General features: G+C 36.8%; 1 protein-coding gene across 2 annotated transcripts in view; it reads right to left on the bottom strand.

Annotated features, from left to right (window-relative positions):
• Positions 1-16,075, bottom strand: part of LOC114501989 (DNA-dependent protein kinase catalytic subunit) — a 189,287-nt gene that overhangs the window by 79,281 nt on the left and 93,931 nt on the right. For both annotated transcript variants that reach the window (XM_036031017.1, XM_036031018.1), the window contains 11 exons: positions 13,815-13,958; positions 12,102-12,253; positions 11,498-11,629; positions 9,853-9,964; positions 7,515-7,639; positions 7,284-7,433; positions 5,982-6,155; positions 4,994-5,092; positions 3,515-3,722; positions 1,730-1,919; positions 276-491 (listed from right to left, as the gene is read on the bottom strand). In XM_036031017.1, coding sequence (XP_035886910.1) covers positions 276-491; positions 1,730-1,919; positions 3,515-3,722; positions 4,994-5,092; positions 5,982-6,155; positions 7,284-7,433; positions 7,515-7,639; positions 9,853-9,964; positions 11,498-11,629; positions 12,102-12,253; positions 13,815-13,958 — 1,702 coding nt within the window. The remainder of the gene's footprint in view (positions 1-275; positions 492-1,729; positions 1,920-3,514; positions 3,723-4,993; positions 5,093-5,981; positions 6,156-7,283; positions 7,434-7,514; positions 7,640-9,852; positions 9,965-11,497; positions 11,630-12,101; positions 12,254-13,814; positions 13,959-16,075) is intronic.

Genomic DNA, 16,075 nt, shown 5'->3' with positions numbered 1-16,075 from the left:
CTCATCCCAAGATCACCACCTACCTTACCTGCCCCTATTGTTCTGGAAAGTCACTAAATAAATGGATTAAGTTCAATTTATCAATAGCTTTTCTGGAACATATAAAACTATAATTTCAACATGATAAATGCCCAGACAACATTTACCAAATTAAATTTTAATTACAGGCTATAAGTATATGTGAATACAATCAGAAATGTGATTTCCTTATCTAAGCCTCTGCACTGATTTAGAGGGTAGGTCCTTTTAAACACATTTCAGCAAGCTTACTTTACCTTTTGCTTTGTCATCCACCTTGTCCCCTGGAAGGCCCAGCCTTTTCCCCCCAAAATCAGGTCCCACTGACTTCAAGGGTGTTCTTGGTGATTTTTCACTCCTCTTGTGAGCAAACAGTAAGGAGGAAGACAAGGAATCGGATGATGGAGAGACCATATAATCAACCAGTGGGTCAATACTGCTCCCAGTCAGCCAATTAAAGGAGCTTCTTCCATCTGCAAATAGGCATGACCAGAGATGTCACAACATGTCAGCACCGTACAGCCCTGCCACACCTGCCCCACTGCCACTGCACCAGGACAGTACCTGCCACAGCACTGCAAGAGAAGGAGGCTTCATCTGGCTGGCCCCTGGGGCCTCCATGTGCACACCTGTGATAGTGACTATGGGCAGCTCCTCCAGGGAGGCAGTCGTGTCATAGTAGGACACTGGGTGGAAGCTCCTTGAAGTTACCAGTAGACAACCCAAGGCAGCTCAGGTGTGTCCTCATTTGTAAAGCAGAAAACACATCACCTGTTCCTTCAGCTGCTGTGATCATTACAGGAATAATATTTTGTATCTACTAGGATCCTCGATTTCTAATATCAGTGTCATAAAATTTCCATTGTAGTTATTCAAATTAGCCCTACTTCTAGAACCAATAGAATGTGAAAAAATTTATACAAAGGAAACATGTTAAAGTGTTTCTATAAAATAATTCAGATATTTTACTCTACAACTTGTACTGTGATGATCAAATGAAACAGCTGAAGCATTTGAAAAAGTACAATATACTGTAAACAGTAAGTAAATTTGGTTTAGCTCTCCTTTGCTTCTGAGATATAAAGTTTTGAATTTGATGTACTAAACAGATTTTTCTGGACAAAACTGAAATAGAACATAATGTATTAAAACTTTTATTTTTCATAATGTATTAAAATTTTCTTTTCCAAAATAACTTTTTGTTTATAGGAAAAGCCTGGAGACAGTTTTTCCAGTCTGGAAAAACTTTTTTTCCAGAAAAACAATCTTTTTCTCCTTTTTAAAACATTTGTGATAAAATATATATAACATCAAATCGACTATTTTAATCATTTTTAAAATGTAACATTCTATGGCATCAAGTACACTCACATAGTTGGGCAACCATCACTATTATCCAATATCACCACTACCTCCAGAACTTCATCATCTTTTCCAACTGAAACGTTATACACATTAAACTGTAACTCCCCACTGTCCCCTTCCCCAGACCCTAGAAACTACCCTTCTACTTTCTGTCTCTAAGAATTTGACTATTCTAGGGGTTTCAGTCCTTTTCTCCTTGACTGACATAACCTTTTTTGTGGTTCTTATCCTTTTTTCCTATGATTGTTTCTCTTATTTTAAATGTGGTCAAGTTCTTAGAGCAGAGGTTGCCTCCACAGGTAATAAGCCTGGCACACAGAAGGCAGGCATTCAGATTGATGGTTACCTGTGTTTTGTGTAGGTGTGAAATCATACTGCTGCTGGGTGGCCCGTATATGCCTAGTCATAGCCCCTTGAGCAGAAGGGGATCCTTCCTGGGTCCAAGTCTGGAGAGCACTCTGGGAAGCCTGGGTCTCAACAAACATTGGAGTGAGAACAGTACTTCGAAAGCGCCAGTCAGAGTCAATATTATATTCCTGCATGTAAGAGAGTTTCAAATAAAATAATGGTCCTTCTTTAGCAACATGGGAATATTTTTATTTAAAATTCAATAGTACTATCAGCAAGTTTGTACTATAATTACATATATCTGTGTGGAAAACAGCTGAAGAAGCTTTTTAGATTGAAAAGTTATAATAAGAATTATTTGCCAACTAGAAAAACTAATTGGTGCTGGGGGAGAAATACCATTTTTATACTCCTTAACATTCTGCATTAAAAGGCTTAATGAACACACCCAATAATGGCACCACAACTGCAACAAGTTAAATGACTCGACTCCTTCCTAAGTACTCACCATACGCCTAGCACTGAGAAAGCTACTAGAAATACAAGTGCATGCAGAACAGAGTCAGGCTCTGCCTAGGAGCTCAGGCAGAAGGGAAGTGGACTCTTTTGTAAATGTGTATTAGCCCTTAAGGTTGCTAGGAGATAACATAAACTCAGCATGTACACAGTGAACAGGAGGGATGGTAGAAGGGAATAAAGGTAGTAAGGAGAAAGGAAAATTTAAGTGGAGGCTGAAAGAATGAGAAGTATGAGCCCTGTGAAGGGAATGTGGGCAGAGGTGGGTAAAGCAAATGTGAATGTTTCAGGAAGGAATGTGTATTCCAAGTATTAAAAAAAAACACATCACTAAACATCAGGGAAATGCAAATTAACACAATGAGATATCACAATCGTTAGAATGACTATTATCAGGAAGACACAAAACAAGTGTTGGAGAGGATATGGAGAACAGGGGACCTTTGCACTCGGTTGGTGGAAATGTAAATTGGTGCAGCCACTGTGGAAAACGCTGTGGCAGTTCCTCAAAAAATTAAAAATAGGATTACCATATTATTCAGATATACTACTCCTGGGTATTTTTCTGAAACAAAAACACTAAGTTAAAATGATACTGCACCCCCATGTTCATCGCAGCATTATTTACAATTGTGAAGACATGAAAGCAACCTAAGCGTCCACTAATAAAGAAAATGTGATATATATGTATAATATTCATCTACAAAAAAGAAGGAAATGTTGCCATTTGCAACAACATGGATGAATCTTAAGGCCATTATGCTAACTAAAGTAAGTCAGAGAAAGACCCATATGATCACTTATATGTGGAGTCTAAAAAAACAACAGCAAAACAAAACAAAAAATTTGAACTCACAGATAAAGAGAATACTGGTGGCTGCCAGAGATGGGGGCAAGGTATGGGCAAAATGGGCCAAGGGGGTCAAAAGGCACAAATCTCCAATATTTATTTCCAGTAAGTCATAGAAACATAATGCACAACATTGTGACTACAGTTAATAATACAACATATATTTGAAAGTTGCTAAGAGAGTAGATCTTAAAAGTTCTCATTGCAAGGAAAAAACTGTATCATGATGATGTTAACTAGGCTTAGTGTGGTGATCATTTTGTAATATACAAATATCAAATGGTCATGTTATGCACCTGAAACTAGTATATGTCAATTATATCTCAATAAAAAAGAAAGCCGATTTTACTCAGTAGGAAAATGTTGATAACAAAGGAAAGCTTATAAGATTTATTATTACAGAGACAAATACTTCACCTGAAATCTGCATTCTGACAGAGGATGCTCAAACACAGGGTTTAGATAATCTGGGCTCATGCTGGTCATTTCAAGGAGAAAATCTGTTGCTAAACTTAAAAAGTGCATTTCTATTTTAGGAGAATATAAGGAATTTAGTGCCAACAACCGGTTCAAGGTATTTGAAGGTAACCTAGTTTCATGGCTCCAGAAATTTCGAATAATTAATCTGAAAAGCACACAAGGAAAAAAGCATATTGCTCAGATATTGGCAAATGAAAAAAATGTCCTATACACAGTGTTATATGGAGAAGGCACAGTTTTTCATTTATATAAAGTTTACCATAGAGGGACACCACATTTAAAATAGTATAAACAGTATAGTCTGAGTTATGAATAATATGCATTAAAGGAAGGAAATATTGTCAAATTTTAGCATATTTAACCAGTGAGAAATTGGGTGGTTTTATTCTCATCTTTATTACCTGGGAAATTTTTAATGATAAGTATACATAATATTAACTGTTTTGAAACTGAGAAAACATCCTAATACATTACATATAATTCTTTGCTGCCTTGCTAAAACTAGTGACTTCAAAAATTAGTGCCATAAAATATTCAAAACTTAAACTAGTTAAAAACCAGTTTACGCTTTATAATTTATATATGCTTATGAAATCCAAATGCAATTTTTAAAGGCTCTATGAATTTAAAATTGCAGAACAGAAAATTAACTGATATTTAGAATCATATAAAAAGTTTATGCCCCTTCTTATGTCATTAGTACTTGATAAACATTCATCTAACTGACTTAGGGTAGGCATTTTAGATGAGAACAATCATCATTATTTCCATGTAAAAGTAACATTACAGTTTCCTCCTATTTTTTTTTTAAAGATTTTATTTATTTATTTTTAGAGAGGGAAGGGAGGAAGAGAGAGAGAGAGAGAGAGAAACATCAATGTGCGGTTGCTGGGGGTTATGGCCTGCAACCCAGGAATGTACCCTGGCTGGGAATCGAACCTGGGACACTTTGGTTCCCAGCCCGCGCTCAATCCACTGAGCTACGCCAGCCAGGGCTAGTTTCCTCCTATTTTTAATGTTTCAAACAGTTCATTCAAATAGTAATATGTATTGTGTGATCTCAACTATTTGAATTAAATGAAAAACATAGTAATTATCATTAGACTTTTTCATTTTTTACTGCTTTAATTCACTGCACTGGCAGAGACAGCTTTATCCACACCACTTTTATAAGAGTTTGATATTAAAGCAACTTGTCAGGGTTTTTAAGTCTAATGTGATTAAAAATACATTTTTATTTAACATTATGAACACGAGGCAGAGAAAATGCTCATACTACAAATATATTTCTAAAACTGCTAAAAACTACACTAGTCCAGAAAAAAATGCCCCTAAATTTTTTTCTGGGGCTAGTCCAGAAAAAAATGCCCCTAAATTTATTGGTCCTGGACCAATTATTACAGGAGGAGCACATACTGAAGGCCAAGGTTCTCATCAGTCAGTCCCTGAATCAACACATCTTTTGCCAACTTAAATACTTCCTGGGAGTCATCATCTGCTTGACTTTCTGGATCTCTGAGAAAAATAACAAAATGACAAAGCATTAATACTCTCTTGTATCACTTTTGTTCAAACCAGTTAACACTGTCTAGAATTAAAGAAACCCGGCTTTCCCCATGGAATTTAAATTTCAAATTAACAGTAGAATCCATTCTCATGTTTATGTACCCCAACACCCTCCCCTTTGATTCCTCTGTGAGCCCATTCAAGTGACTGCCCCTGACTCAAGTTGTGTGGGGGGTGGGAAGGGGGGGTAGTAGGTGGTGGGAGCAGGGCTTCAGAGGGTTCCCTGGGAATGCTAGGAGGTGGCCCAAGTCCCATGGAAGTGGTGTGACAGTGGTCCTGAAGGGGAAGGCATCCCAGTAGAGTTCATTTCCTTAATCTTATCAGATCTTAAAGAGATAAATATGAAAACAAATTACATTTTTCAAAAAATCCTCACTGGAGGACATTTTCTCATCATTCCTAGAGAAAGAGAAAGGGAGGGAGAGAAACAAGAGATGCCAGAAACATTGATTGGTAGCCTCCTGTATGCGCCCAGATGGGGAATCCTATGTACTCAACTGTGAATTGAACCTGCAATCTAGGTATGTCCCTGACCAGGAACTGAACCCACAGCCTTTTGGTTATGGGATGACGCTCCAACCAACTGAGCAGCACCAGCAAGGGCAAAAACAAATTATACTTTTAACTCAATAATTTCAAGATTTGAATATTTACCATAGATACATAATACAAGTTAAAATAAGGATTAAGGATACATTCTGATATACAAAAATAAACTTGTCTTAATTATTAATCATATGTTGAAAAGTTTTTATTTATTATAATCTGTTTCAGATAGCTAAAAGCACCCAAGTTTTCCCATAAGAAATATAATACAAAATGTGAATGTAGAGCTTACCGGTAATTGTCATGAATCCACATAAGAATATTATACATTTGCTCCCTACACACTGGAGAAGGATGAGAAATGAATTCTATAATAGGATTCATAAGTTCTCGGAGTTCTACTGGTTTCAATTTTGCCATCATCTTATAAATTATGTCCAAACACACTTTTTGTCTTTCATCATCTCTATAATAAGGGAGATTTTAAGAACATATAAATTTATCATTTTTTATTATTGTACTTTCAGATATGACAGGTTAACTTTTCTGTACACTGTTCTATATTTCAAAGTTTATTATAATAGCTAATACTACACATAAAATTATATCCTTAAAAATAATTATCATGGGTTAGATTATTAAAAACAAACAAATTATTTCAACATGGAATTTTGGATTGGACCCTGGGAAAACTGGTGAAATCCAAATAAAATCTACTTTGGTTAACAGTAATGTACTAACATTAATTTCTTAGTTTTTACCAATGTACCACAATCATGTAAGATGAAAAACTGGGTGAAGTGTATATAGGAACTATGTGTGCTATCTTTTAACTTTTCTGTAAATATGTTTATTCAAAATTTTAAAGCTTACTTTTTTTAAAAGATGAAAATGTCAAATACAATAAACTAAATATAAAAACAAATTTCATGATTTAACAAAATGACTTCACGTGTCATTTGTGTCAGATCTGGTGTGTTGTATGTGGAGTTAAATGCAGTCTTGGTCCCAGAGAAGGTGTACACCTATCTCCTTGTTTTGTATATTTTTTCCTCCTTAAAGTGTTTTACACACAATAGGTTTTCAGTAAATGTTTAATGCAGGATATTAGGACACAATGACATGCATTCTTTTTTACTTGCACAGTACACATTTATCAATAATTTATCAATATGTAAAACATATGAATACAGACAAGGCTGGAAAAGAGTACAGAGAAGTAAAAATATTTTAAATGGTCAGAGCATTCTCTTTTAACACTTACTGGAGATTGCAATTTTGAAAGTAAATGAACAATTTTAACAACAACCACCACAAAAAGGAAGCCTCTTACCTGGCAAAATAGATGCATTTTACATCTGAAAACAGCCTTAGACAATGCCTCAGATGTGGCTGCCTGAAGGTGCTAGGTAAGAGGAGGCAGGATGACCAGGCCCCACTACCTCTTCTTCTCATATTCATATTGAACACATTTAACAAAATTAACATATTCACGAAAACCTACAAGCTCTTTCTGAGTTGCATGAAATAGCTGAACAAATCAACATTTTATGAGCCTGTTGCACTGATAACATGAGGCTGGTCTCCCACTCACCTGTGTCTCATGACTTGAATGAAGTCCTTGCTCTTTAACTGTAAGTACAGATCTGTTATCGCCTCTGAACGACACAGCACCACTTCTAGACAGAGAGTCTTCATCACGCCATGAAATTTTGGCAACAGGAAGAACACAGTATTCATAAACCTAACCAGGGGACATGGCCAGTGAGTCAGAGGGCAGTCTCAATCACCTCTTACCACCAGACGTTCACCACCAGCATCTTACCTATCAGCAAAAGGAGGGAAGCTCTTCACAACTTTGTTCAAGCACACGATAAATTTGTCCTCCATTGTATTCTGATGTTGCTTCAACTGTTTTACAATCAGTTCACACATGGACTCCTCCAGAATCTGAAAAATTAAGTTTCTTTTCTAATATACAAAAGTGGACACTTATGTGAAGTTTCTGAAAACAGGTTTATCTTGAATAGTTAAGTGTTCGGTGCTATCATCTCCAACATCGTCACCATGGGACACTCCAGGAGCACTCGCAGGTTTGCATTAACCACTAAGCACCACAAACGCTCTGGAACCATGAGTATAGGGAAACCAGGCTGTGGATACACACGCTTGTGTTGCTAGCATCGGAGGTGTCTGGCTCATGTCATATGTCAGATTGATAAAGAAGACTAGTACTTCCTTCTGACAATGAAACATGGCCAACAAGTCATTTAAGAAGCTGAACTAAAATTAGTGTAATGCTGATTAAGACACATTGTATGGTACCAGTATTCACATCTCTGCTGGAATATTCACACAAACCACAATTTTCAAGCAACTCTATCTAAACTATCACTATCTCCCTATACCCTGCTTTCTCTTGATCATACATTTCTACCTATTATAAAAGATTTGTTTGTGAATTACCTGTCTCCCTTCACCAAGTGCCAGGTCCCTGAGGGGCACTTGAACTGTCCTGTTTCTAGCTGATAACAGGAGCCTGGAGCCAACTAGTAAGTACCTAATATAAGTATATGAGTGACCAACATGCATATCTGCCAAAGTTATAAAACAATGTGAGCCTGCCAACATGAATAAAACAGTGGAAGATGAATGCAGGCACACATGCTGATGACTGGAGTTTAGTGGTTAGAATATGAGTGACTCTTACCTCTTTATGTTTCACTTTTCCCAAATTTCTATACAGCAAGCCAATGCCATTTTATATATTTTTAAAAAAAGATGTAAAACAAAAGTGCTTCCCATTTCAATTATGTTAAACTTTAAGTTAAGAGAGATTAAGCCTGGGATCTGCTGTAATTTGCTCCATCCACAGTAAAAATGAAGCACACTATGTAAACTGATGCCAAACATTTAGGAGACATTAGAATCATGTTATAACAAGGTTATTCTGAATTTTTAAAATTGCTTATTTTACTAAAATAGCTGATAATCCTTAAATAAATTATATATTTGATCTTCCCAAAGATGTCTATTTCCTTTTAGCTTAATTTAATTCCATTTTAAATCTAAATGAATGCCTAATTGGTGAAATGGACAGGGGGTCCAACATGCTATTTGGGGGTACCCTGGGTACCTTGGGACTTCCTGACTTCCCCTCACTGACAATGAATGGAGCCCAGACTCCATTCTCACCCTTTTCTTTCAGGAGAGGAAGTGGGCTAGAAATACAACTTTGGGAATCATGAATGTAGAGGAGGTATTTAAAGCCATGAAGACGTATGATCAGCAGGGGAGCAGTGAAGCAGAGCAAGACCAAAATCATAGTTATGGACATGGCCTGAGAAACATGCAACTAAGGAAGGGAGAAGAAACTGCCCAGGAAGTAGGAAGAGAGTCAAGAAGTGTCCCAGAACCAGTGACAAAAGGAAATCAAGGAGGAGTGGTGAACGTGTCATTGTGGACAGACTGAAACAGAGAGACCCGGCACAAATATCACAATGACTGACAAGAGCAATGTAGCAGTAGACATTGTTCCACTACACTATTTTCCAGTAAGTTATAATATACTTTCCATGCAAGTTTATATATATGTGTGTGTGTATATATGTATATATATATATATATATATATCTTTAATAATTATATTTTATTGAAAATTACAGTACTCTGAATGTATACTGTGCTTAAACATTCAAGAAGGTACTTTTCAAGATCCAGTGAAGTGGGCAGAGCACACAAGACTGAGAAAGGTTCCCTAGGAAGCATTTTCTCCCATGTAATGACTGTATTATGTAAAAAACTGGAAGTAGAGGATTTTAATAGCTTACCAACCCTAACAGTAGCAGGTATCTACCTCCAAAAGGATATCCTGAGACCAAGTTCAGAGGAATGAAAGCTGGTTAAATACTTATATCCTGACTTTTAGAATAAAGAGTAAATTACCAATCTTTGAATATTTAACCAATTTCCAAGTCTTCAAAAAACCATATATCCTCTTTTAAAAAAAAGATGAGAATTATATACAGTAGGAGAGAGAGTAAAATATTAATAAATGCCAAATGCCCACTTTGGTTTCTTACAGTATAGAGCATATAAGTATCAAGTGTCATGACAAATTAAAATTGAAAAAGCATTTATTTAAAATTGTACAACATACTTACATCCTTTCTTTCAGTATAATATTGAAGAATAAGCCCCAGAACTTCTGCTGCTGCTGCATATACCTCTTTATATTTTACAAAAGACATGTTATTGACCAAAGCTTGAAAGTATCTGTAACAAATATAGAAAATAAATATGCATAAAATAATCCATCCTCTTGTTTGACATAAAATTATAACAATTTTACTCCTTACACTATATTAATTAGAAAAAATTGAGAAAATATGAAACCTAAAATGTGATCTGAATTATTTGTGTGAATATATATAAAGATTTATTTAAGGCTCTGACATCACGACATCAGGAAGGCACTTCATAGTCAGGTCAATCACACCGAACGTGCCGTAGTCAGAACAAAACCTAATCCTGTATGTAGAGGGGAGGTGACTCCAGCTGGAGAGGAGGATGGAGAATGAAGACCCTGCACATTTCCTAGGCTCCATTAGCTCATTCACCTGGAGATGCTTGGAGAATGGAGTGGCTGAAAAACAGAACTTACTTCTTTCAGGCAGACAATGATGTGCCAGTGAACTTGCAGGGTGAAGGAACTGACTATATCCTGTACTGACTTGACCACGGTGTTATCTATGTTGTGGGGGTGCTGTCTATAGCCTACATTGCATTAACCGGGCTTCCTTCCCTTACACGAAGTGAGACCAAGAAGCCCGCAGGACCTGAGGAACTTAAAGACGCATCAGTAACTGTGCTGGTTTCTTGGGGAACCCCCACCAAAAACCTTCACTGTAGTTTCATAGCATCCAGCATATAAACTATAGTGAAGAAAAAGCTATTGCCTATGATTATAATGTCACGACTCCCTCTTAAAGCCATGGACTAAGACAGAGAGCAGCAATAAAATAATGAAAAATAAAGCGAGCACGAATGCAGTGCCCCCAGATTTTATAGCCAGAGGGACTTTAAATTTCAGCCCCATAGAGTTTTTAATTTCAATTTAATTTCTCTGTAGAGTTGTCACTGGAGAAAATTAAAGCTCAAAAAATAACTTGTCTAACAATAAGCTATTTCCTGTTGACTGTGTTAAGCAACATATTTGTATAAGATACCAGGTTAGTTGGAGAGGACCAACTAGACAGAGTGAGACACTTCCAAAGAAATGGCACAGCATGGAAGGGAGATGCTGAAATCTAGAGAGTAACCACAATATTAATATTGACTTTAAGTTCCTCCACCCTGACCTGTGAAGGGTCCTAATGGGAGGGGAGCAATGTGGCTGCAACCACACATGAAAACAGAGACCAGGAAGGCCGCATGAGGACCATTAGCATCCCTTTCAGGGTCATGATTCTATAATGAATGGTCTCACAGAGCTCATGTTACTTTCAGGGGTAAATGCTAAAAATGTCACTTTAGAAAATAAGAAAAAAAAAAACCTCAACACCTCCTATTTTCCAAAATGTACATGAAAAATTACACTAATTTTTAAAAAAACTTTCTTTCCTCATTCACTCCATTAATGTACTTCTCCCAAATGACCTCTAAACCCAAATATTTAAATTAAGATAGAAATATTTAAAATGGGTTTGGCCCTTAAACTCATCAAAATTAAACCAAAATTAAACCAGTCTATTTCCAATTCAGGTATACTTTAACTTAAAAAAAAATCAAAATAAAAGTGATACTTACTTTGTACTCTCTATGCCACATTTTGGGTCATAGGGAGGGAAGTTATTGGCAATCACAATGCCTAATAATTGAATTCCTACTGAATTGTCTTTAGAATTAGGATCTTTCCTGGAAAACTTTTCAAATATTAAGCTGAAACATAAGCATAAAAATATAGATCATCATAAAATGAAATAAAAAGAAGGAAGACAAATAAAATTTTCTACAGCTAATTTTCAAGGTAAGAAATACTTTTTCCTTTCCCACATCTAACACCCTTCTTACTAATACCCTCTTTGTTCACATCCAGGTTATTCTAGCTCTGACCAGAGGCATTTTTATATCATGAAAGTTTTCTGTTGCCTAAGGCAGTGCCAAAAGGAATCAAAGAAATGTTCTACAGTCCATCCCTGGGCTGTTATAATAAAAAGCAGAGTGCTTCTAGTGTCAAACTTTGAAAGTTGTAACTTTATGAGAGCAATATTATACCCTCATAAATGGATTCTATTTCAAATTATAGTCCTTCTATCATTTCAAGTAATTAAATTTAATTGTAATCACTATTTATAACATGCTACATCTTCAAAACTTCTAAACAATATTGCATAATCTAGTAAATTTATACCTGTAAGGGATGGATAAACAATCCTTCCAGCATTCAACAAGGGTTTTTATAATTTCAAGGTTGTGGCTAAACACAGCTCTTTTTTGATGAAAAACATGTTTCATTAGGAAATGAAGCAATCGGTTTGCTAATACTTCATCTTTAGGAACCCCCTGAAATGGTATAAAAAAAATCCATATTAATGTGTAGCATTCCATTCTGAAGGAGCAGTTTTTAACCCAAAAGTCCATTTATAAGAGAAATGCGGCATTCTACTGAGGAGTCTGGCTCCTGCTTAAAAACCTGTGTGTGTTTTTCAGGTCCAACCACAGGAAATTACAAAGGCTGTCCTTGATGGGCCTTCAAGGGGTAAAGCTGCCTGTCCCCAACCCCCAAAACACTCAATGGACTTGGAACATGGCCAGTACACTGCAGTCTCAAAGGGTAGTTGCAGTCAGACACTCAGGCCTCCTGTCTGGTCATGGTCTTTCATACATGTGCATTCCTAGTCCAGGTGCCTTCCCTCCCAGGTCTCTATCTTCTTCAGGTGCCTCTGCTAAAACTTCCTCAGGAGGGAGGATAGGAAAACTTGAAGACACTCTTCCCTACTCAGACTCAGCCCTCAGTGCTTTTCAGCTCCTAGCCTTCTTCCCTCGCACTCTTCCCAATTCCATGGTCCTGCAAAACAGCTGGGGTTTTTAATTAGTGGCTCCCTGAACAGAGAAATCACCCCCATATCAGTGCTGATCCATCTGACCCTTGACTAGTATGCTGTTCCAGGAAGGAAAATGGAACAAGAGAGTCGTGGCTTCATCTGCTTTTAACCTCTTGCATATATTATTGCAATGAGTTTTTTGATTAAAGGCTTCACTGTGACTTTCACTTTGGCTCACTGTTGATTTAATCAGCTATTCTGCCACCTAAGCAATTCAGCTCCTTCAAGTCCAGCTGAGCTCCTAACATCTAAATCAATCTTTTCTAATAGTTCCTAAGTTAAACTAAACATTCTCTTAACTTTTTCACATTAGTAAGCAGACTACAATTATTTCATCACATCAAGACTAAGGAACCTACATATTGTTTACTTTGAAATGAGAGGTACATCCAGACACAAACACATGTATAAGCTCTATGTACATTATTATATTTAATAAGGACTGTTCCCAGAATGTCCTTACATGAAAACTCTTACACTTGATTAGTGCTAACGTTTTCAAGTGACTGGGCAAAGCTCCAGCACACACAAATCTATACCGGTGAATGCCACAAGCTGCAATACAAAAGAGTGTCATACAGCTCACAGTCACTTGAGGAACAATCTCAGCCATTACAGAGCACAGTCAGTACTCTGGGATTAGAGAGGCTGGCACAATAAATGCTGAAAAATTCAGGGACTTTAATCACAACAGAAGTCTACGGCCATTTATTTCTCATACTTTAATAAACCAATTTCCTAGCTTTCAAACTCCTTGCAGGTAAAAGCAACAAATAAAATTAAACAAACATCTGATAGCTTAAGAATGAAAAGGCCTGAGGAATTATCAAAGCAGACAGAAGAGAACTAAAACAGTATAACGCCATTCAGTATAATAGCACCACAACAGTATAACAATTAATTCTAAGAATGAAGACTCTAAGTCATTAAGAGGAGCTTGAATTATTTTTTATATGCTCTATTTAAGATATCAGCAAAAAAATGATAGATTACTACATAAAAGATGTATCCATGCTTACTGTAGGAGTAGCTAATCCTGTCCATGAAAGAACAGTAGCCACAACCTCAACCACCATATAGTGAATCCCTTCTCCTCCATTAGTTTCAGAAACAACCAGCTGCAGCAAGGGACTAAGCCAGTACTTCGCGTAAGGGCGAAAGACCTAGAAGAAAATTTAGAAGTCAATTATCAAAGAACTATTTTGAATAACCAAAATATTAATCCAGAAACATATCCTCCATCAGCTAAAATTTTTATGTTATGACATGACCTATATCAAAAACAGATGTAAATTCCAACAATTACCCTGATTTATCAGATCAGATTCTCTGTTGAATTCTCTTTATGGGTCCCTGAAACCACAATATAATGGAAGGAAATTTATTACTGATGTTTTCTTTGCTTAAAACCTTTCTGGTATAACTATACTCATAGAAATCAAAGTTATTCTGTATCAACATTGTCCTATCTGAATAATATGCAGCTCTAGAGAATTTAATTTTATTTTATGCCAATGCATAGGATATATGAAAAATGAGAATATGCAAGTTAGGTGCAGGTGGCTAATTTTTCCCCCATTTCTTCCTATATTGTGGAAGATTTCATATACTTAAGACTCTGAAATCTAAATAAAATGTACCTATATATTAAATTCCATTTAATTTACTCTATACATTGCAGAAGAATGCTATTTTGATATAAAATAATAGACTAAACTATGATTCAAGTTATTGTATTAACCTCTGCAACCTTTTTAAAAAAATGTTTTCTCAGATATTTATCTACTCTCGCTGCAACAAAAGATATGTTGTCTCGTATCTTTTTTGTTTATGTACCCCCAAGAGTAAAAAAAGTCTGAACACTTTCCATGTATTGGTTTATTTGTAAATTATAAATACAAACTGTACTATATTAAAATATAACAAATAGATAAATTAAAGGTTATAATTTTTTAAATGTAAATACAAGTTCTAATCTTTCTTCCATAAAACAAGAGATTCTTAAACATGTGAAAGCTGCTGTCCTGTTAATTCCGGAGCTTCAGATACACATAATGCTCCAGGGACACATCTCAGTGCTGTCTCAGCATCACCTCATATCCACACACGTGAAAAAATTGGGTAGGTTCCCTTGTCAAACCACGTATCCATACCGAGCCTACCAAGTCATCATCCAAGAAACAAAGACGCCAGTTCCTGTTTTGCTAGCCATCAAGTCAGCACTTTTAAGAATGTGAGCCAGAAAGCACGTGTGACCTCAGTGTTATTATGGCTTGAACCGAGTCCCCCAAAAGAGTGCTGAAGTTCTAACTTCCAGGACCTATAAATGTGACCTTATTTAGAAATGGGATCTTTGAAGATTACCAAGAGGTCATTGAGGGCCCTAATCCAATGACAGTGTCCTCATTAAAAGGGAAAATTACACACATGAGACAGACATAAAGGGGAAGAGAGTGTGAAGGCTCATGGAGAACACCATGCTGACATACTCGAGACCACTATTTGCTGGGTGAGAGGCCTGAAAGAGATTTTTTTCTCATGGCTTTCGGAAAGAACCAACCCTACCAACATCCTGAACTTGAACTCTGGCTTTGGATTCTGTTGTTTAAGCCATCCAGTTTTGTGGTACCTCTAAGAGCTATGTTATGGCAGCCCCAGGAGCTAGAAAACACAACCCTGAGGAACACAGGCCCTGCTGCAGTCTCAGGTCAGCCCTTTCAAGCACCTTCTGACAGCCTCATGGCTTTCAGCTCACATTCATATAGTACTACCTAGAAGAACCTTCTGTGGGGCCAAATAGATCACGTCACTACTTAGCCCCCTTCAGTAGCTCTCTACCACTCAGTGAATGAGCTAGACCTTTTGTATGAACCCCTGAGGCCTGGCTCAGCTCACCTGCCCTCAGATATGTAGCCATGGCACTTGTGCTGTTCCTCCCGACTGTGTGCCCATGCTCTGTGCAGTCAGAGCAGACATGCTTGGCCCTCTCAGAGGCCACCCTTACTCACACTGCTGTTTCTATGCAGAATGCCACCTTCCACTGCTACTTTAGAGAACTTAACTCAAGGGCTCTCTTAAAAATCTATCCTAACTCCCACCAGTGAAAGACACTCCTCCCTAACACAGTGCTGTATGTAGACCAAATGATAAATTCAGCAACTTTCTAAGAGAGTAGGTTATTTTTTTTTACATAGCGTTAAGAGAAATAATTTTGCCACTTTATTTGCTACTACAAACCAAGGAGGTTGGCAGCCATAAGAAAGGGCCATCATGTGTACTC

Source organism: Phyllostomus discolor, chromosome 7 (assembly GCF_004126475.2).
Source record: "Phyllostomus discolor isolate MPI-MPIP mPhyDis1 chromosome 7, mPhyDis1.pri.v3, whole genome shotgun sequence".
Classification (NCBI taxonomy): Eukaryota; Metazoa; Chordata; class Mammalia; order Chiroptera; family Phyllostomidae; genus Phyllostomus; species Phyllostomus discolor.
The sequence above is the reverse complement of the archived record's forward strand: the minus strand, read 5'-3'. Positions and strand labels throughout refer to the sequence as shown.